Source organism: Hypanus sabinus, chromosome 21 (genome assembly GCF_030144855.1).
Source record: "Hypanus sabinus isolate sHypSab1 chromosome 21, sHypSab1.hap1, whole genome shotgun sequence".
NCBI lineage: Eukaryota > Metazoa > Chordata > Chondrichthyes > Myliobatiformes > Dasyatidae > Hypanus > Hypanus sabinus.
Window position 1 is genome coordinate 20,479,097 of NC_082726.1, and position 23,534 is coordinate 20,502,630.

The following is a 23,534-nucleotide window of genomic DNA, read 5'->3' on the forward strand; positions in this document are numbered from 1 at the left end:
AGGAACTTCTCAAAGGTGTGTGTGATGTGAGTAAGGTCTCATAAAGAAAGCACGTTTCTGTAAACATAATGAGCATAAAACATAACAACTAGATTTAAGGGGAGGCCTTTCAGCCCATCAGAGCTGCCCTGCCATTCAGTAAGACCATGGCTGACCTTTTTTTTTCTCAGCAGCACTTTCCTGCACTATCTCTGTACCACTTCATTCCCTTAAAGATCGGTCAGTCTCACTCTTGAATATATTTAGAGTTCACAGCCTTCGTGGGTCAAGAACCTCAAAGGTTCAGCATCCTCTGGGTGAAGAATTTCTTTTTGGTTTTATGCCATCCAATGTTGCATCAGTGACCCCTAGCTCAATGTTCAAAGTAAATATATTATTTGAACTTGTTTTGTTAACATATACTTGAGATTTTTTTTTGCAAGCATTTGTAGGAAAATAGAATAGAATTTTGTGAGAAATTGAACAAAAACTGACAGACACCAGCCAGGAGAAACCTCATCCCCATGTCAGCCCAGCAGTCAATCTGGTGAACTCTTGCTGCACTGCTATAACAAGCAAGTGCACCCTCTCTTAGGTGGTGAGAATCCTCACTATTCTAAGAATGGTCTGCCAGACTCCTGTGTAATTGGGAGTCTTTACAGAAAGATTGCATCAGCGAAATGAAGCAAAATGTGTTATCCCCCCCATTCTGTTCTGCTAGAAATGAAAAGGGGTGTAACCTGTGTCCCACCTTTGTGTTCAAAACTGATGTTCAAAGACAAACTTACTGTCAACATGATGATGGAACCGAATGTCAGGATATCCAAGCAGTGGAGAACCAGGTTATTATGTTTTGAAACCCCGAAACATAAAACTAATTGAAAGGAAAACATGCAGAGCTTTTGGAATGCATGTCTTGGTTTCATTTTTACTTTAAACATGGCATGCAGATATGACATGGTGGTTTGATAATGTATGCAATTTAATGTAGTTTTACATATAACCCATAATTATTTAAACAATGAAGAATGCTTCATTAACAGCTTTACTCAAATATTACTAAAATATTAACTACACGACACCCAAAGCTTTCTAAATGCTGGGTTTTTGTACAGAATGTGTATATTAACCCTGAGCGGTTTGTCAGGATTACAAAAGAAGAGGAGAAGGAACAACAAACAATCTACTGGAGGAAATGCATGTCATGCAGCATCTATAAGAGGACAAAAATTGTCAGTGTTTCGGGCTGAGATCAACCTGCCGAGTTCTTGCAGCAGATTGCTTGTTGGACTGGATTCCACTGTCTGCACTCCTTGTATCTTCAGGTTAAGATACAAATGGGCAAAAGACAGGTTCAGGTTTTACATTGGAAACCACTCCGATGCTGAAGAGTGACCAGGGCTTGCAACAATTATCTTTGTGTTTATGAAATTTCAGAAGCAGTTAGATTCTGGAGGCTGTCAGGTTTCCTGATGGGAATTTGTACAGAGGTCTTGTGTCTGGAACATTAGGAAAGAAGGCACCAAAAGGCTCTTCAGTTCTGCATCTTATTGTCAAGTGAAACTATGAACTTCAGAATCAGCTGTCAATGAGGCAAAGAAAACACTGCCTTCTCCCTGTATCCCTTCGTGCCCTGACCAATCAAGAATCTAGCAACCTCTGCCTTAAATATACGTAAAATCTTGGCCTCCACGCCTACCTGCGGCAATGAATTCCACAGATTCGCTGCACTCTGGCGGACAAAATTCCTCCTCATCTCCGTTCTAATTTGAGGCTGTGTCTTCTGGCCTTAGACTCTCCTACCATAGGAAACATTCTCTCCACACTCGATCAAGGCCTTTCACCTTCCAATAGGTTTCAATTAGGTCACCCTTATTCTAAAATCCAGTGAATACAGGCCCAGAACCATCAAACACTTTTCATATGTCTGTTTAATCCTGGAATCATTTTTGTGAAGCTCCTTTGAACCCTCTCCAGTTTCAACACATCCTTTCTAACATAAGGAGCCCAAAGCTGCACACAATACTGCAGATGAGGCCACATCGTTTTGGAATACAAAAGCAAGAATGTAATGTTGAGACTTTATAAAGCAATCTCCCCCCTCTCCCTCCCCTCTTACCCCCTCTCCCTAAGCTCCTTTACCCTTCCTAAAGTCCATAATCAGCTCTTTGATCTTGCTGAATTGTTCAACGTCGTTGCCATGACGCCACTCAACTACATAGTATATCTCGCTCCTGTATGCCCTTTCATCTGAAATTATACCAATGATGGTTGTATCATCAGCAAATGGATAGATGGCATTTGAGCTGTGCCTAGCCACACAGTCATGGATGTAGAGAGAGTAGAGCAGTGGCTAAGCACACGCCCCTGTGGTGCACCGGTGTTGAAGTCTGAAGGTGGAGATGTTATTTCCAATCCGCACAGACTGCAGTCCTGGCATTTCTTTCAGAGACATGTTGTAGAAACTAAATTATCAGCTGAAATAAATGGATGACTGGTACTGTAAATGGTTTCCATTGTAAGATGTGACAGTTGGGTGTTCCATCCAGTGGGATTTGGTAGTTAATAATAGTGGTCTTTCAACTCACCGAACGCCCAAGCATCTCTACTCAGACTGAAACAAAATTTTAAAAAAATGAAAAGATCATCACAAATTATTCCATTGTGTCAATAAACTAAATTAGCATACTGTTGATCTGGGAGAAAATTCTCCTTTCTTTATACTCCATTCATTCTTCATGAACAGTTCAATTCAAAGCAGTCGGTGTTGACTTTAAGCTAGTTTCAATGTAAGGCTTGTTTTGATGCGTAAAGGGATGTTGTCTAAGTTACGCTGCTGGTGTTTAAGGCAGCAATGAAGGTTCCCCATCTCTGTTTTTGGCCACTCAGATGTAGAAGGATTATTCATTGTTGCTTCCCTAACAGTTTTGTTTGACCAGTCCGGTCCTGACTCCCTGCAACATACAGTAGCTCCCTGGGTCATTGAGGTATCCAAGCCTCCAAACCCAATGACAAGGTTGTGGTCCTTTCAGAGGAGAGAGAGCTCTACTCTAGAGTTCGGGCTGAGACCCTTTCTCAGGACTGATGAAGGCTCTCGGCCCAAGATGATAACTCTTTGCTATTTTCCTATAGATGCTGTCTGGCCTGCTGAGTTCCTGCAGCAATTTGTGTGTGTTGCATTTGAGATTAAATCTTGTGGTTAAACAACATTGAACCTATTTTTGTCATTTAGAATCATATTGAATTTTTATATATAATTTTGGTCACTGAACTTGTTCATTAAATCTGATATACTCTGCCTGAAGGGAAGTTTCCCACAAGTGCATCAAAGTGCATATTATTCAAGAGATTGCCGAAGTCGTATCTGCAGCAAAAAGTGAATTGCTGGAGGAATTCAGTGGGTCAGGCAGCATTTGCAGAGGGAAAAGGACAGTTGCTGTTTTAGGTCAAGACCCTTCATCTGCACTGAAAAATAGAGGGGAGGTAGATTTGGTGTTCAGACATATCTTATGTGAAGATCAGGACAGATCCAACCCAATCGGCTTTGACCATCAAAACATGGAGGCACCTTCACAAACTCTGTGGCTTTATTCTCTGAGGCCAACATGAGACCATTCTACTGTAGGATGAGCCGTGGAAAGCATCCTGCCCAGATGAGATACCTGGCTGAGTACTAATGAACTGTGCTGATCAACTGGTTATACTGGTGACCAAAAAGAATGTGGTAACTTGCCTCAATGCTCCTGGACGAAGTCACTTACATCCACTGTGATGAAATGCTTTGAGAGGATGGTGATGTAGTATATCATCTCCTGCCTGAGGAATGACTTGGATCCTCTCCATTTTGCCTACGGGGTCAAGAGGTCTACAACAAATGCCATTTCATTGGCTCTTCACTCAGTCCTCGAACATCTGGGCAGTGAAGATGCATACATCAGAAACATTGACTACAGCTCGGCATTCAACTCTATCATCCCCTCAAAACTAATCAATAAGCTTCAAGACCTCAATACATTCTTGTGCAATTGGTTCCTTGATTTCCTCACTTGTGCACCAGAATCAATTTAGATTTGACAACAACATTTCCTCTACAATCTTCATCAGCACTGGTGTATGAGAAGGCTGTGTCCTTAGCCCCCTGCTCTACTCACTTTACACTTTTGACTGTGAGGTGAATCACACCTCTAGTGCTATAGTTAAGTTTGCTGACGACACCACTGTCAAAGGCCAGATGGAGGGTGGTGATAAATCAGCATCGAGGAAGGAGATTTGAATCTCTGACTCAGATGCCACAGCAGCAACCTCTCAGTCAATATCAGCAAGACGAAAGAGATGATGATTGACTTCAGGATGAGGAAGCTGGAGGTCCATGAGCCAGTGCTCATCGGGTGATCAGAGGTGGAGAGGGTCAGCAATCCAAATTCCTTGTTGTTATCATTTCAGAGGATTTGTCCTGGGTGCAGCACATAAGTGCCATTGTGAGGAAAGCACAGCAGCATCTCTACTTTTTTAGAAGTTTATGGAAATTCAGCATGTCTTCTAAAACTTTGACAAACTTTTATAGATGTGTGGGGGAGAATGTATTGCATCACAGCCTGGTACACAAATACCTATGCCCTTGTAGGAAAAGCCTATGTGAAGTAGTGGCTATGGCCTTGTCTATCAAGGGGAATGCCCTCTCCACTATTGAGCACATCTACATGGAGCGCTGTCGTAGGAAAGCAGCATCCATCATCAAGGACCCCCACTACCCAAGGCAAAACTCTTCTTGCTAATGCCATCAAGGAGAATGTACAAGAGCTTCAGGACCCAGAGCATCAGGTTCAGGAGCAGTTATCACCCGTCAACCATCAGGCTCTTGAACCAGAGGGGATAACTTCACTTGCCTCATCACTGAACTGTCTCACTTTCAAGGACTCTTCATCTCAAGTTCTCAATATTTATTGCTTATTTGTCATTGTTATCTCCTTCTTTTCTCTTTTTGTATTTGTATTGTTCGTAGAACAAAAAAAATTGGTTGTTGTTGACCCATCATATTTCACTGATTCTATTGTGCTTTTACACTTACTGCGATTGCCCAGAAGGAATCTCATGGAGTATACGGTGACATATCTGTGTGTTGTATTTGCGCTGTTTGTTTTCTTTTGCACACTGGTTGAACACCCAAATTGGTGTAGTCTTTCATTGATTCTGTTATGCCTATTATTCTATAGATTTATTAAGTATGCCCTCTAGAAAATAAATTTCTGGGTTGCATATGGTGACATATATGTACTTTGATAATAAACTTACTTTGAACTAATTACTGCCCAGTCAATTAACCCTTGATCATCAGCCAGGTGTCGGAGAGTATGGTCCACCATTGCCTGGGAAAACCCTTCTATTTGGTTGTGAAGATAAAGGACCCTAAGACGTACTGGCATAAGGAGGTTGCACCATAGGTAGAAAAGAAGATGAAGAACATGGAGCACTACAGCATAATACAGGCCCTGTGGTGGCTAAACTCGTAACTTACTCTAAGATCAATCTGAAATAACCCTCCATTTTTCTATCATCCGTGCGCCTATCTAAATGTTCTAAAATGTCCCTAAATCTCACTGCGACTACCACCACCCCTGGTAGGGTGTTCCACACACCCACCACTCTCCTGGTAAATAATATAAGTAAATAGATCATTTCCGACATCTCTCCATACCTTCCTCCAACACCTTGAATCTATGTACCCCTAGGAAGGCATTTGGGATCTCACCTTCCTTTTAGTGTAAAAGACTGTTGTGCCTGGTTGGCATTTAACCAACACCAGGAAATTTCTGGCCGGTAAAGGTTTTAAAATATACTCAAGTGCCTGAGGAGAGCTTTTCTGACAGTACCAATTTGCCAGCATGTTCATCACTGGCATCCATTTTATATCAGAGAAAAATTATACTAAGGATTGAAACAGATTATATCCATTCTTTTTGAAACATTTTTTCATCTTGCACCTCTTAATGCCTATTTTCTGTGTTCGGGGAACTTCTGATCTCCTTTTCATTTCAATTACGGCAGGGCAAATATTCTGGGAAAATGCACAGAGTGCTGTAAGTTGATAGGGCTGGTTGATTCTGGTACAGCGTGTTCCTGAACACAGCGGATGGCACTGTTCATTCTTGTCAGAACTCAAATGACATTACCACTAAGAACACATAGCATATTGTGACAGTTAAACCTTTGTTTAGTACAAGATGCAACTCCTAGAATAAAGCTTTTGTCTGATGGATCCACGTTTTTGGTGCCTTCTTTTGTGAAGAAGCTCTCAATCTGTTGGGTGGTGTATGAGCCCAGGTGGTTGTTGTTCAGTGCTAGTTGTTTACCAGACAACAGACCAGCTCAGAGCAGCTGACTGCTGCCCATATTCCTTAATGTGGTCCTACTGACTACCGGCAGAGGGTCATTTCCCTCTGTTGCCAAACAGCACAAGCAGAAACCTCAGATCCACACTTACAATGCAATGACGTGCCATTAAATCCATGCAACTCTCAGAGCAATCTCATTCCCTCACTAATTGTTTCCTGTAGGAAGGTTGGTAGGTTAATTACCCAAGGTAAGTTGCATCAAGAGTTGACCTGCATGTGCATGTAACGAGAGCTATATAACTTATCATCTCCTACCTTAGACCATGAACTTATCAATCACCCATCTGTGGACACTTTCTGGAGGTCCAAGATCCGTATGCTCCACGGCCGCTGGACTAAGTGTGTAAATGTAGGAGGGGACTATGTTGAAAAATAAATGTGCTAGGTTTTCTAAAATCGACTCCTTCTACATTAGGCCCCAAATTTATCAATCACCCCTCGTATTATGACAACACTTAGACCAAAACCCTGTTCGTTCTATTTCTGGTAAATAGCAATCCCCTTATGTTAAGTAGAATAAATAGCTTAACCTAAACACCAGCTCCTGTTTAATATAATCTGTTTGCGTTCTAAGCTTCTGTTATTTTTTCCTAATGGTGTTTCTATAATGATTATTCAATATTCCGATCATGACTTGGCCAAGTACTAACTTATCAGTATTGTGGTAATGTCCACATCTGTCATGGAGAACTGTGAATTCAGCCCATCCAGTCCATCACACACAATCGCCTCCTCTTCTCAGACTCTGTCTACATTTCCTGCAATTTTAGGAGAAACAGCCCACATAACTATGGGTATTCATCATCTTCTTAAAAGGGATCGAGCCTATAGCCAGAGATATGGAGTTGAGAAGTTTGACCAAGCATATAAGGAAGGGAATTTTTATAAACTGGAATGCATAGTCAGATGAAATGATGGAGGCATGTCCAAATTCTTTATGGCTATTTTCTATAATAGAGGAGTGCTTGCTGACTCACGTCTCTGGAGTGGAGAGAAAAACACCAGAATGTGTCCAAAAAAGGCATTTCCATGCTGGGAACCAAAGATGGAACAAAAGGAAATTTTTCAAAAGAAATTGTCATGATTGACTTATCATGTTTGTTATCATTATTTGTTTTCCTTACCCTGCACCCATCTCCACACTGTCCATATGGTTCTACTTCCTTATAGGAGAAAGTTAGTCCAGTCCACCAGGTTAATGCAGGTTCCCACGAAGTGTCCCTGTGTCTTTTTTTCTCATGACATTTTTATCAAAGCCACCCAGATCCATGGGGCAATAACCGGAAACCACAAGTCATTTGGATGTGGTGGAAGCCCATATGATCATAGGGAGAACAGGAGAATGTGCAACGTCCGTGTAGACAACAGCAGGCTCAAGACTAAACCTGGGTTTCTGAAACTGTGTGGCAGCAGCTCGGCCGGCAGTATCACTGCGCGACCCACTTGATGTGATAAAGCTGGTGGTTCGGCAGAGTGAGGTCCTGGATACTGTTTGTGCCTTTTACTGCAAGGCGCTTTGATATTCCCCCGGCAACTTCTGGCACTAGTGATGCCCTGCGACTACTTAATGGCAGCAAAAAGCAAAACAAAGAAAACTATTAATGGCAATCAGCACTGACAATGCAGGGGCGAGTGGAGGCCGAGGCACAGGAAAGGCTTGGTCGAGGTAAACAAAGGCAGAGGCAGGGTCAAAGCAGAATCAAGGCAATGTCGTGACATCCCTGGTAGGAAAGTCCGGATGTCTGATTGATTTAAATGCTGGGCTGAATTGGAAAGGTGGAGTACAGGCTGAATCATAGTGGTGGCGGGGTTCGGGGTTTAGGTCTCAAGCGTTCTTGAGAGTGGGGAACGACCCGATGTTTGGACAATTTAAGCACTGGGCCAGGTTGGAAAGGTCAGGGTGTTGGGACCAGAGGCAAGGTGAGGGCTGGTTCTGCTCAATGTTTCCACGACGTTTACTCAGCTGTATGATGAACCGAGGCTGTCGCCTCCTCCAGCTGTGCTGATGCCTGACTTTGTGTCTTTCATGAAACTTCCGTTCTGAATGCTATTTGCTGGCTTTTATTGTTTGCATGATTTGCTTTTTTTCTCTCTCTCTGCGCATTGTTCTGCTTTTTTTTCAGTTCATTCTTTTGAGGTTTCTTTGTGGCTACCTGAAAGGAGACAAATCTCAAGGTTGTATAATGTAAAAGTACGTCGGTAACCAATGTTCTTTGGACTTTGATAAAATCTAGTGGTAAAAGGGTAGGAGTGGCGCTCTCATAAGATTCTGCAGATGCTGGAAATCCAGAGCAACAAGACACACAAAATGCTGGAGGAACTCAGCATGTCAGGCAGCGTCAATAGAGGGGAATAAACAATCGCTGTTAAGGGCCAAGACCCTTCATTGGGACCTGAAACATCGGCTGATTTATTCCTCGCGATAGATCCTGCCCGACCTGTTCAGTTCCTCCAGCATTTCGTGTGTGGTGGTCCGTCTATTAAGGGAGTAAAATGAGCTCCATCACCAGTTATATTGATGGGAATTGTCCAGCAGTGGTCATGAAACTGTCTCTTCACCTTACAGATCAGCGTGCCCCATGAATCCAAAGGATGTCAAGAAAACAATGGGGTGAGTAGTGCTCTGGAATCATTTTCAGTCTGTTCAGTCTGCAGGGAAGCATTTTGCCTACACACGTCTCAATGATGATCCAGACTCAGCTTCCAAAGAGAGTCAGCAGTTTTACAATGTCATTGAACTGTAACATAGTTCCTGAAATTTCCTCCCCTGTTTTTCAAAGGCAGTCACTAATTGGCTGTTTTAATTATAACTCTGGATCTGGGATCCAAATCTGTCAAGTTACGTGACCTGCCAAGGTCCTCCAGTTTTGTTTGCTCTGTAGACTTTGAAGTTGGTAGAGGACATTTTCTTTGTGTGTCTCCAGAGCTTTCTCAGTGCCCATACACTCTACAACATTAGACCTCCACCTCAGTGGTTTGGGAAGGATATTGCATCTCCAGCAACCTTCTCTAACCCTCAGAGGGGTGGTTCCTCCATTTCTTTCTTCTCACCCTGATAACTTTGAGGTTTGATGGCCAAGGAGATGTTGGCATTCTGCAGAGGGAGTTACACACTCCTGAAGCCTCAACCACTCTCTTGGAATTGGGTTTGGTCATGGTGCCATAATGCCTTTTCATGTATCAGAATCTCTCCCACTGGGTATCAGGAACCTGGTTTCTTTGACTGAGTGACTGTTTAAAACATCGAATCCCTTTGTTTTCCAGGGATCCTGTGGGAATTATATCATGATCTTACAGAAGTTCAATGAAACTAATCTCTTTGTGTGTGGAACCAATTGGATGGACCCAAAGTGTTGGCTGTTTGTAAGTAACTGTGAACAAATTTTTTAATGCATTTGTTTCAATTGTGCCCTTCACTGTAAAGGCTTGGGGAGCAATTTTAACTTTGGTGGTGTGTGCAGTGGCCGATATTGGACCACCTGTCTGCATCTCCTGGTGATCAGATTGTCCAGTGGAAGACTCCCCAAATATAGTTCATTGTGCACAGTCTCCTGGAGTCAGAGTGAAGCTCCTGAGTGGCAAACTCTCTGGAGTAGAGAATTCCGGAGTTTCACCATCCTCTGTGAGAAAAAGTTCCCACACACCTCAAGTTAAATCATCACCCCCTACCCTGTAATCATGGCACTTCATTCAGGTTTCTCTCTTTAGTGGAAGCATTTTCTCCTCTGGAGCCACAGTGAACCACCCTAGTGGGAAAAATGGAGATCCCATCAAACTTTTCACAATGTTAGTGTGTGGAAAATAGTGTTCATTCTCTAACTGAGCAAGTTGGACAAATCTGTTGACGTGGTCTCTCAAATGCTTGGTAACGAAGAAGCTGAACTGTAACAAGGACCATTTCACCTGTCACTGACTGTAGTGACCGCGCTGTCTCTAATCAAACTGGTGATAAACAAGGATCCCAGTGAAGGGTTTTGGCCCGAAATGTCAACTGTTCTTTTTTCCTTAGATGCTGCCTGGCCTGTTGAGTTCCTCCAGCATTTGTGTGTGTTGCTTGGATTACCAGCTTCTGCAGATTTGAAATTCTGTAGATGCTGGCTATCCAAAGCGACACGTGTGCGTGCACATGCGTGTGTGCGTGCGTGCACACACACGCACACTCTCTCTCTCTCTCACTCACTCTCACTGTCTCTCTCTCTCTCTCACTCTCTCTGTCTCACTCACTCTCTCTCTCTCTCACTCTCTCTCTCACTCTCTCTCTCAGTCTCACTCTCTGTCTCACTCTCTCTCTCTCTCTCTCTCTCTCTCACTCTCACTCTCTCTCTCTCTCTCTCTCACTCACTCTCACTGTCTCTCTCTCTCTCTCACTCTCTCTGTCTCACTCACTCTCTCTCTCTCTCACTCTCTCTCTCACTCTCTCTCTCAGTCTCACTCTCTGTCTCACTCTCTCTCTCTCTCTCACTCTCACTCTCTCTCTCTCTCACTCTCTCTCTCACTCTCACTCTCTCTCTCACTCTCACTCTCACTCTCACTCTCACGCACACACGAATCTATGGAGATGAATAAACAGTCAACATTTTGGGCCAAGGCCCTTCTTCAAGTGAAATGTGTTTTGGAGAGGAGAAAGCCCAGTGCAGTAAATCCTAGGTCAAAACCAGAAGTCAAATGCGTTCACCATTTACTCTGTAAAGGTTTAGCGAGACCCTGCAGCATTAATTTCACAGAATCACAAAGGTTGCATGATGAAAGGAAGCCATTCAGCCCTTTGACTCCATGACTGATGTATGCATATCAGCATATCAGGAATATTCTTTTTTCCCTTTATTATGTGTCCATTATAAGTAACTGTAAACAAATTTTTAATGTATTCATTTGAATTGTAAAATGTAAAATTTTCTTTTTCAGTTTAACAATAAATGGGAAGTATTTAAGAACGGACATAACTATGCCCTGGGATCAGGTGTCTGCCCAAAAACCCCACAACAAGGCTTCACTTCACTGGTTGTCGGTAGGTCCTCTTGCAGTTTCAATTCACATTACGTTGGAGAACTAGGGCCAGTACACTCAGTCTGTTTGTGTGTGCATTTTCTACCTCCTTACAGAGCAACGACTCTATTCCACAGCATCTGATGGAGACAGAAATCAACTTATTAGCTACAAGAAGGGTGAACAACCCTCACGGTTAAAGTCTGCTGACGACTGGATGAATGGTAAGTGTGACATGCCATTTCCTTGCCCCTCCTGCACAGGTTTCTTCCCTACAAACTCCTCACTGTGTGACTAGAAGCATTTATTTTTCCGCATTTATCATCCTCCTTTCAACCCTCCTCTCAGAAAGCACCATGATTGTTTCTACAAGCGTCACTGGTTCTGGCCTAGGGAATAGGTCTGAAACTTATTTCTCACGGAGCCCAAGGCCCAAAGAATACCCAACCCCTCCCTCCCTGTCATCCTGCAGGCTGAGGTCAGGTCTCTCCGCACGTACTGGAAAGCAAAGCTTGTGTCTCTCAGCAACACACCAGATAATTCACTTACTCACAACTTGCTGAAACGATTGTCATGGTGACACAATTATGCATTTTCAGTCTCTACCTTCACTTCCTTATTTTGAGCTACTGGCTGTCGATCAACTGAAGGCCTCTCCCCACCCTCCCCACCACATGCACATTACAGGATAGAGAACTGGCTCAGCATCGCTCCCATTTTATCAGGAAATAACCACAAAGATCAGTGATGACCCCAGGCTTTCATCTTGGGATGTCTCACGGAAATCTGACCTGATCTTGGATCCTGACATTGTGCAGTCATTCCTGATGACTGCCCTGAGAGCTGCCAGTTTCCTCACACACCCAGGAGGGACACAGTACTCGGCTATGTACCTCCTACAGGGGCTAGATAGCACTGAGTAAAAGAGGGGCAGGAGGGGTCTTCCTCAGTTATTAAAGCGGATCTCTGAGTGGGGCCAAGGGAAAAGGGATGCTTCCCAAATCAGAGGGTCATCAAGGTCACACCCCCACCCACACTGCCCGTCCAACTGCCACCTGCACCTTCTTGGGACATCTTCAGGTCAGCGAGACACAAGTGCACCAGCTCTCTGCGGCTGGGTGATGGGAATTCAGATAAGCTTGAATACTTCTTGGAAGTTTCTATTCTGGGTTCAGTCAGAGCTCATTCTGTGGAGCTTCTACGTCAAGCTGCTGCTGCTTGCTAATGAGCGTTCAAATTAGGAGTTAGCCACTCAGCCCTTCAGAATTGCTCCACCATTCATTATCATGGTTCATCTGATTGTAAACTGAGCCAAGCTTCCCTCCCTGTGCCTGGTGACCTTTCAGCCCTTGCCTGTCAAGAATCTGACAACTTCTGCCTTAAAAGACCTGGAGGAAGAGAGTTCCAGGGACTGTTGACCCTCTGAGAGAAAACAGTTGGAACCTCATTTTGTTCAAAGTGCATTCCTCATATATTTAAGCATTTGAGCATTTTGTCTCTTGTAGCTGACAAACTGACAAGGAACTTCTTTGCCTCAGTTTTGCCCTCTAAGAGGAAGCTGACTAGTTGTTAATCCACATTTGCAGATGAGGAATCTCTATTTTCCCGGCATGCCTGGGCTGCGGTACCAAGGCTGAAACAGCGAAGGCCTTACAGCTGAAGTTTCAGTGCTGTGAAGTGGTGTCTCTGTAGGGACCAATGAGCTGTGGGGTTTAGCAGCATTATTGAAATCAACACGAGAGACCAGGCATTCAGAAAGAATTCCTTCATTTGCGGTGTGACAGAAGATCACATGGGGAAACTTCCACTACCGCTGTGGGGGAAGGGGGAAGACTTCCCTGGGTTTTGGTGAGATGTGTGACAATAGGACATCAAAATAGCCACATTTATAATGCGTGGCATCTCATCTGTCAGTGGTACCATGCTCCATTCTCATAATGTCAGTGGAAAACTGGGGGGGTGGTGGGAAGGGTTGGTGGCATGTGGGAGTTCCAGTCTTCAGCCGGACTCCTCTGGTAGAGACAGGACATCCCATGGTGTCAGTTTTAAGAAGCTGGTATTCCTCCAAAGTGTCCAAAATGGACCATCCATTTATTAACCAGGTTTCTGTTAGTGGGAGCTTGCTGTGCACAATTGGTTGTCATGTTCCCTATGACGCAGCAGCACAGTAACAGGTATTCATTTGGCTGTGAAACCTTTTGGTCTGTTCCATGATCATGAAGGTGCTATAGAAATTCAACTTGTTTTGTCATAAACCCCTGACTGTCCTCCATTTCCTGACCCTTCAAATCCGTGGTTACCGTGAGCTCTCTGATCCGTAGCAGATCCTCCCACAGCCTTCACTTCATCAATTATCTGTAATCCTGCTTCCTTCCCTTCAGATCCCAAGTTTGTGGGAATGTCACCAATGGGTGACATGATTTACATGTTCTTCAAGGAAAGGATTGCAAAGGAAAACCCGGATATTGACCCATGGATTTCACGGATTGGCCGAGTGTGTAAGGTGAGTGTGCCCCAAGGACCACGACTGGACCTGCTGCCACTTCCAGTAGGATCGTTATTCCATCACTGGGGAGCTTCTCTCTGGCCTCTTGCCACACTTTTCAGGGAGGAGACCAGACTGTGTGGTTGGTCACCTACATTCTATCGCCCAGTTAGCGTGAGCTGCAGGTCCAACTCCTGGTGCAGGGGATGATCCACCCCTGCCCTGGGACACTTCTGATATCGAAGGCCGCCCCTCACTTTAAGATTGAAAGCACACGGACAGTTTATTGTATTTATGTGACGCTGCCTGTACACTCCATGGCCACTTTATTAGGTAGCACCTGTACCTACTGAAGTGGTCACTGAGTATGTGCATATGGTCTTCTCCTGCTGTAGCCCACCCACTTCATTTGATGTGATGTGTGTTCAGAGATGCTTTCTGCACACCTCTGATGTAATAGGTGGTTATTTGAGTTACTGCCATCTTGCTGTCAGCTTGAACCAGCCTGGCCATTCTCCTCTGACCTCTCTCATTAGTAAAGTGTTTTCGTCCACAGAACTACTGCTCACTGGATATTTTATTGTTTGTTTACACCATTCACTGTAAAACTCTAGAGACAGTTGTGCATGAGTTTCTGAGATACTCAAACCGCCCTGTCTGGCACCAACGATCATTCCGCAGTCAAAGCCACTTGGATTTCATTTCCTCCCCATTTTGATGTTTTGACTGAATAACAACTGAAGCTCTTGACCCTGCCTGCAAGGTTTTACGCGTTGAGTTGCTCTCACATGATTGGCTGATTGGATATTTGCATTAAAGTACAGGTGTACCTAAAACAATAAGTGGCCACTGAGTGTATTTACATCCATCTCTGTCCACGAACACTACCTCACTATTTTGCTCTGTTATTGCACTGTATTTGTTTTGTCATGAGCCATGGAGTTAATCAGCATGGAACTAGGTCCTCTGTCCCACTGAGGTCACAGGCCATCATACCCATTAGCACTTGTCCGACTTGATTCTCCCCACCCTCTCACCAGCTTCTCCCACAATCTACCACTCACCCATACACCAGGGGCAATTCACAGTGACCAGTTAACCTCCCGGTCCACGCACTGTTTGGGATGTGGGAGCAAAGCTGACCCTCCACGCTGTCACAGGGTGAACGTGGAAACTACACGGACAGAGCCCGGGGTCAGAGTTGAACCTGCATTGCTGGAGCTGTGAGACAGCTTCAATACCCACCGCGACACAGTGTTGCCCGCAAGTTGAGTGAAGTCCTTTTCAGAGTTGTGAATGTGTATATGGGAGAGAAAAAAACCCAGCACCATCAGAACTCTCAAAAGGAGTTCACTTGCTGGAGTTTCGAAGGTGGTTCAGAGGGTTGGTGCGGTCCTGGTGAGCTGTTGGATCTGTTTCTGTTATTTAACCATCTGCAACTCTCTTCACTTCAATCACTCCCTGTAGAGAATGTTCCACATTCTTTCTCCTCGTTTGGTAGAGGAGTTTCCTCTGAATTCCAACTTCAATTTCTTAGTGCTGTTCTTGTTTTAATGGTCTCTACATGTGAGTTCACAGAGGATTTTATTCCATCCTGGACTAAATCAAATGTGTAAAATGTCAATTATCTGGGATTGGTATTCCTCCCAAGACGTTACCAAGGACACTGTGTAGTTGTAAAACACTGTAGAACCCTTTATTTGGTTATAATGTCTTTATAATTAAACTTCCCTGGTCAATAGATTTGTTAAGCATTTGCAAGAGTCACCTGTTATGATCCAGGATTCTGGTGGCTTAAAGTGTTCTGGTTACCTGACAGGAGGCAACCATCCACTCCACCTTTCCTGGGTTAGCTGCCGATGTGATGGGTTGTCACAGGTTCGGATCTGTTTTGTTCACAGAATGACCGAGGTGGATCCAGACAACGACTGCTGAGTAAGTGGGCAACCTTTCTCAAAGCCCGTCTGCTCTGTAGCAACCCTGCTGAGAACGTCCATTTCAACAGAATTGAAGATGTCTTTGTATACAAGTCACCCCGTGACAACGAAGAGAGAGTGTATGGAATTTTTAGCAGCAATTGGTGAGTCCCCAACTGCAGAACATGTTGAATGTAGAATGGTGATAGCAAATATAGAGCTGTTCCATCAAAGCCTGATACACTGCAAATTACATAGTCACCACCATCCCCCTTCTCTCCATCCAGATCTAATTGTTATTCTGGACAAATTTGGAATCACTTTAGTCTTCCCAGCAGTGAGGACGGCATTGTTTATTTTAAATTTTAGCAGATGAGGTGAAGGAGAATCCTAAGGATTTCCTCAGATATGTTAAGAGCAAAAGGACAAGATTGGTCCTTTAGATGGACATGGACTGATTAAGGATAGTCAGCATGGCTTCACACATAGTACTTCATGTCTAGCCAATCTTAGACAGATTGTTGATGAAGTTACCAGAATAGTGGATGAAGGCAAGGCAGTGGATATTGTCTACATGGATGTTAGTAAGGAATTTGACAAGGTCCTGCATGGGATGCTGGACAAGGAGGTTCATTCCTAGATTTGGGTTTGGGGGAGAAGCTAGAGAGTGGTAGTAGAGGGTTGCCTCTCTGACTGGAGGCCTGTGAATAGTTGAGTGCTGCTGGGATCGATGTTGGGTCTATTGTTGTTTGTTACTTATATCAGTTATCTGGATGTTAATGTAAAATCTGTGTATGACACCAAGATTGAGAGTGTGGTGGTCTATGAGGAGGCCATCATGGCTTGCAGAGGGATCTGCATCAGCTGGAAAAATGGCCGATGGAACTTCAGGCAGACGAGTGGGAAGTTTTGTGCTTCGGTAGACCAGCCAAGGTAGGTTTTACATGGTGAACAGTAGGGCATATAAGTGTGGTAGAACAAAGGAATCTGGGAATACAGGTGTGTGGAGATGTCCTTATAATGAGAAAGGGCTGAGTGCATGTCCAGGAAAGGTCTCAGTTTTTGATCCCCTCTTTGAATCACGGTAAAAATATATTGGGTTAAGAGCCAATTCATTAATAATAATCAGAACCAGACCTAACAAGAGAAATCCTGCAGATGCTGGAAATCCAAGCAACACACACGGAATGCTGGAGGAGCTCAGCAGACCAGACTTTATGGCCCGAAATGTCGACTGTTTACTCTTTTCCATAGTTGCTGCCTGGCCTACTGAGTTCCTCCGGCATTTTGTGTGTGTTGTTAGAACCAGACCTACAATGTTTTAATCAGTTCTATCTTACACTGTAATGGGATCCAGAACTATTGCATTTTTTAATCGGACCCAGTGTCTGCACTAGAATGATTATACAATCTGATGCTTACTCTGAAATATTTATCAGATCCAGACATTTCAAGGTAACATCACACTGAGCCAATCTGTAACCTTAGTCATATCCAGGCCTATACTGTAATACTGATCTCCCACACTCCGGAGATGAAACCTATAAGATATGGTGACTATTAAGTGATTCTTAGACAATTTATCCAAGGTCAGTAAGAGAGATCAGATTAATTTCGTTAGCCCATGTACATTGTGAACTTTTTTTTTGCATTAATAGCCCACACATCCTGCGGTTGTATTGGGGGCAGTGCTTTAGATAAGAAGCAACACAGTTTGTTCTCTTCCTCTCCCTCACTGGACACTTTTCTAATATCGTGCCTCTTTCAGGAATGGAACAGCCGTGTGCGTGTACTCCATGAAGGAGATCAGTGACGTGTTTGAAAAATCTGCCTTTGTGGGTTACGGGGACAGTATTCCCTCCAACCCCAGACCCGGCCAGGTGAGGAACTGCCAATTGGATGTTTGACTTTTGTGAATGCAGGGTAATTATCTCATGAGAGCAGGACTTGAACAATCTTTATTACAGTCTTGTGGTGTTGCATGTGAGGAGTATAGTGAGGGGAAAAATTGGACCAGTGTGTGTGGATGTCAATTAGGAACTGTATTAAATCCCTGTCTGGGCCACTGATTTAATGTCAGCATTTGTGATTCAGGCTGAAAACTGGCAGAAGTTTGAGCAGTAGGTATTTAGAGATGGGTGGTGTCTGGGAAAGGCTGCAGTACAATGGGAGGAGCTGGTAGGTGCAACACCAGGGACACAGTTCTATTCATGGTAGGTGGGGGAAATGACAGAGCAGTATGTCTGCATTGAATCATCATTATACATGCTTAGACGGCAATTTAAAGTAAGTGAATGATACAGAAGGTTTAACGGTTTCACCTTGAGATGACTGGATCCCTCCTTGCACAGAATTACATGGATGTACAATACAGAAACAGACCATTTGGCACAAATAGTCCATCCCGGCATTTAAGCCCTACTCAATTTTCTCATCTCGTTTCCCATCTAAGTCTAGCCGTGGGACTCTGTATTCCCCCCCCCACCCCCCCCCCGTATATCCCTGACCAGCTTGATAACAAATACATCAATACTGTCAGCTCAGCCCTTCTCTGTGGGGGCAAGCTTCACGTTATTACTGCCCTTTGTGTAAGGAACATCCTGAATTCCCTAGTGTCTCTCTTGTTTTGATGACCTGCAGTTTCGTTCTTCCCCTCAAGCGAGACCCTTCTCTTCAACACTCTGTCAAAACCTGCAAGCAATTAAATGACTACAAGCACAGTAGCCCCTCAGCCTCCATTTCCTGGAGAAAATAAATTCACTTTGTTCATCTTAAATCACTTTTAATTTAACATCAAGCACTATTTATAACTAGAAGACACATTTCTCATTTTCTCCCTCACACATGTATGAAGAGATAGGAAAGACTGATCCATAACAGAGCTTCAGTCTCCTGTGCTCATCTGCAACTTCCACCTCGACCTGAGTTAGTTGATACAACAGTTGTTAGATGGTACACTGCAGTGACTGATCTGAATTGTTATAGGACAAATTATCATGTAATTCACACCATCAAATCAAGGTTACAGCACAGTGTGTACTATCACCACATCAGGTCTCCACACAATCAAATTAACCAAAGAACAAGCTTTGCTGATTGTTTGACTCAGCTTTTCCAAGTGCCCGCCTGTCAACCATATTCAGTGTCAGTCTCTCTCCATTGGGTTTGCTGGTCATTTTACTATTGTACCTTAACTAACAATTCCAAGAAAGACCTTTTGACTAAATTTCAGTCCTTTTCCTTCACAGCTTCTTTACTTCGTACTTTAGATTGGGAAGGGCTCCCTGACCTTCATCTTTGACTAACTTGTTTTGTGTCACAACCAGTGATCTCACTTGAAGGACTCTTTATCTCATTGCCTCATGTTCTTTTATTTATTATTATTTATTTATATTTGCATTTGCAGAGTCTGTCGTGTTCTGCAGTCTGTTGATCTTTCATTGCTCCCTGTTATAGTTCCAATTCTATAGATTTGCTGAGAATGCCCACAAAGAAATGAATCTCAGGGTTATATATGGTGACATATATATGTACTTTGTAGTAAAAATTTACTTTGAGCCTTGTTTCCTTAATATTGCAGTGTGTCAATAACACAAAGGAACTGCCGGGTAAGGTACTCGTTGTTATGGAGAACCATCCAGAAATGGCAGTTTCAATCAATCCCATTGGAAAAAACCCTCTCATGATCAGTTATCAGAACCATTTCAAGAAAATAGTCGTGGATTCTGTTATTGGCCCCGAAGGAATAGAGTCCCGTGTCCTGTACGTGGCGATGGGTAAGTGATAATAACCAGCAGTTGCTCTGAAGGTTTTTAAGCTCCACATGAGCTTTCTCGCATCATTTCCCATCTAAGTCTCAATTTTATTTCTGCAGCTTCTCCCAGCTGCCTTTCAGTGTAGTGTGGGAAGGATGGTCAATGCTTCAGATCTTTCACCGTAGGCAAGTGACAACTTGCAATATCTACTCCTTCCTCTACAGATGAGCCTGGTTGAAATTCTAAAGCCCTGATCCTAGTGTTTTCCATCTCTAAGCAATTCCCCATCTCCTGCCCATCCACATATCCCCACCACTCCCGAGCACCTGCTCCTGGAGTCCATAATGTTTGTGTAAGTAATCTCACAGGAATATCTGGGCTTGACCAATGTATTAAACACCTAATTTAATATCACTGACATACTCTTGTGGCAGCAGTATATTGTAACATATAAAAATATTGTAAATGTATAAATATGTCAAATAAAAATTACTCCGCTCCATCACGGCTACCAGCCTTCGTATTAGCATCCAAGGCATCTTCAAGGAGCGGCGCCTCAGAAAGTCGACATCCATTATTAAAGACCCCCATCACCCAGGACATGCCGTCTTCTCAGGAAGGAGGTCCAGAAGCCTGCAGGCACACACTCTGTGATTCAGGAACAGTTTCTTCCCCTCTGCCATCTGATTTCTCAATGGATTTTGGTCCCACGAATGCTACCTCACAATTAAAAAAAAAATATTTATGTTTTGCATTATTTTTAATTAAACTATATATACGCACACATACTGTAATTGATTTATTTTCTATATTTATGATGTATGCATTGTATTGCTGCCTGTAAGTTAACTAATTTCACAAGATATGCCAGTGATAGTAAATCTGATTCTGATATGGTTGGTTGAGAGAGAGATAGAGATAGATATCGTAGTTTCTCTGTTCCAAAATCTGATGATGGAGGGGAAGAAGCTGTTTCCGAAATGTTGAGTGTGTGTTTTCAGACTCCTGTACTTCCTCTGTGATGGTAGCAATGAGAAGATGGCATGTCCTGGGTGAAGAGGAGCCTTTAATGATGGATGCAGCCTTTTTGAGGCATCGCCTTTTGAAGATGTCCTTGAAGCTGGGGAGGCTAGTGGCCATGATGGAGCTGGGCATGTTAGAGCCTTCTCAATAAATAGTTAAAATCCATTTGATGGGAGGATGTGATTAATCAGCTGATGATTCAGTTCTGGTGAATGTGACCCACCTTGATTTCCGTGTTGTGGATCTATTGAACTCCCTCCATCTGTAATATGTGCAGAGAGAACAGCCAATTTCCCAAGGTAAATCCTTGCTAGGTGTTACAGGGTATTGTAAAGTAAGTACTTGCATCCTTCTCATTGAAGAGTAGTTGATTCTTTTACAAAGTGTGAAATAAATGGTTGTAAACATCCAAGGTTATGTACAGGGAGTTCCCACAAATAGCAATGTGACAGGCAACCAAACAGTGGTAGGGATGGGTGTTATGAATTGGTATCGAAGTAGCTGTCACTGGAATAAAAAATTCCTTGGGTTTCAATGGAACCAAATTTTGGAGAATACAGAGCACACTGGCTACCACATCACCTGTGTACTAGCTTGGGGTAAACCTGTATAGTTACATTTGCTTCATCATTGTCGCATGTACCAAGGTACAGTGAAAAACTTTGTTTTGCAAACAAACTATTAAGATCGTTTCAAAACATACCATCCTGTGCAAAAGTCTTAGGCACCTTCTTGCAGAGACTAAACACTCTTGTCACATTAACGTATTGAAAATAGACAAATTCCTCTTAGATTCCTGCCTTAAATTAACCCCAACCAAGTCAATGACCCAAGTCAAGTTAGGCCTGTGGCTTCTGTAACTTAAGGTCACTTGCATTGTTGCACTGGGCTGACTGGTGTGAGGTTGGTATGGTTTCTCTGCATTTCTGGTAATTCTTCAGGGATGGTAACCCAGTGGAGCTCATTGCTTCCCCAGAAGGGATGGGCTGGTGAATCACAGGAAGCTCTCCATCTCTCTGGGTGTGGAAGCCTTGTGTCTCACAGAGAGCTCGTCCAATGTCGGCAAGTCTGGTTAAGTTCTGTCAGGTTCACCCAGGTTGACTGGGGTGGGTGGCTGGGAAAAATGTGGGTGTAGTCCCTTACAGCCCATATGGGACCAGCTATGCAAGGTAACATACTGGGTAAGAAGGTGCTATCTAGCCAGTCGATGGTTACCATTATATAGTCAGTACTCTCAGTGATTGTTTGGTGGAGTGGACACTGTATTGACTGTGTTAGTCCCCAGTTCTTGGGGTGCAGTCGGTCTCTCTCCTGTCCCCCCTCACTCTCTGCCCCCCTCACTCTCCGCCCCCTCACTCTCCGCCCCCTCACTCTCCGCCCCCTCACTCTCCGCCCCCTCACTCTCCGCCCCCTCACTCTCCGCCCCCTCACTCTCCGCCCCCTCACTCTCCTCCCCCTCACTCTCCTCCCCCTCACTCTCCTCCCCCTCACTCTCCTCCCCCTCACTCTCCTCCCCCTCACTCTCCTCCCCCTCACTCTCCTCCCCCTCACTCTCCTCCCCCTCTCTCCTCCCCACCTCTCTCTCCTCCCCTCTCTCTCTCTCTCTCTCTCCCTCTCTTCCCCCCCTCTCTCTCTTCTCTCTCCCCTCTCTCTCTCTTCTCTCTCTCTCTCTCTCTCTCTCTCTCTCTCTCTCTCTCTCTCTCTCTCTCTTCTCTCCCCCCACTCTCTCTCCCTCTCTCCTGTAGAATGTTATACTGTGAACAATGTGAATTCCTATTGTTCCCATCTTTCTGAAATCTTGGGTAATTTTTCCTCCACAGGAAATGGTAAAATCCAGAAGATTCTTGAGATTGATCCCCCAACCTTCATTGTAGCAGAGCTTTCTGTTTTAAAAGAATCTGCACCAATTCTGTCAATGTCCCTTGACTCTACCGAGGTAAGTGCAAAGGTCAGTGGTCACCTCTGACCTGCAAACACAAACCAGGAGTAGCAATAACCAGAAATATTTATACTAAAACTTTGAAAATAACTGTAGTACAAACATTGACATTGAAAGAATTTCACTTTTTCTTTCCAGAAACTTTTGTACGTCACATCTGCCAGGGAGCAGGTTCGATTCTCACTGGTGCGGTGTGAGCTATACTATGGAAGCTGTGGAGAATGTGTTCAGGCCAGAGATCCTTACTGTGGATGGGATACTAAGGAACAGAAATGTGTCCCCTACACACACAATCCTAAGTACGTCCTTCAATTATTTTCTTCCTCTGTATGAAATTCAGACTGAAGGTCTGGTGCAGTTCTGAGGGAGAACACCACTAAATGGATTAACCCTTCAGTGACCCATTAAACCAGCTGTTTTGTCAGCTGGACACTAAACATCTCACTAAGCATGTAACAAGTTATCCAGTCACTGTCACTCATCCAGTGACACATCGGGTGCTGATGTTCATGCAGCTGGATTGTGGCATAAGTTGGCTTCAGTAATTTCTGCATTGAACAGTATTTTGCAGAGAGGAAAGGGACACGGACACACTGTTATATATTTGCTTTTCCATCAGTCCACGTGTTTGTGTGTGCCTGCACCTCACTCAATACAGTGGGCACTGAAGGGAATTTTTCCCAGTATTTGTGCCCGAGAGCTGGTAGCTGGGCTGGGAAATGGTGTTTGCTGCTGTTGGATGTCTATTGTGGCTGACAATCGCTTGTAAATGTTGTGCAGGAGCTCCGTTCAGATGCGCGATAGGTTTTTCCATTGATGTGGGGACATTTGTCCAATGATTATGATGGGCCAATTTTCGGTGCAGTCTACAATGTCCAAACCAATGCATACTGACTTTTTGATTCCTGTTATTAGTTCAGGATACATTATCCAAACCAATGCCCTCTTAGAAACAACCCGGCATCTAATCCAAGGCCAATACGGTCTAGAACCCAACATTGAATCTAATGGCCACTATCAGTCGATTTCCAACGCAATCCCTTATCAATGCAGAACTCG

The 23,534-nt window shown here is 43.9% G+C and overlaps 1 protein-coding gene across 1 annotated transcript in view; it reads left to right on the plus strand.

Moving 5' to 3' along the window:
• Positions 1-23,534, plus strand: part of LOC132378877 (semaphorin-7A-like) — a 46,869-nt gene that overhangs the window by 14,998 nt on the left and 8,337 nt on the right. Inside the window, exons 3-12 of the mRNA XM_059946144.1 lie at positions 8,938-8,982; positions 9,636-9,734; positions 11,277-11,379; positions 11,474-11,581; positions 13,739-13,860; positions 15,744-15,922; positions 17,527-17,638; positions 19,339-19,534; positions 22,357-22,472; positions 22,614-22,774. Of these exons, the coding sequence (XP_059802127.1) occupies positions 8,938-8,982; positions 9,636-9,734; positions 11,277-11,379; positions 11,474-11,581; positions 13,739-13,860; positions 15,744-15,922; positions 17,527-17,638; positions 19,339-19,534; positions 22,357-22,472; positions 22,614-22,774 (1,241 nt within the window). The remainder of the gene's footprint in view (positions 1-8,937; positions 8,983-9,635; positions 9,735-11,276; positions 11,380-11,473; positions 11,582-13,738; positions 13,861-15,743; positions 15,923-17,526; positions 17,639-19,338; positions 19,535-22,356; positions 22,473-22,613; positions 22,775-23,534) is intronic.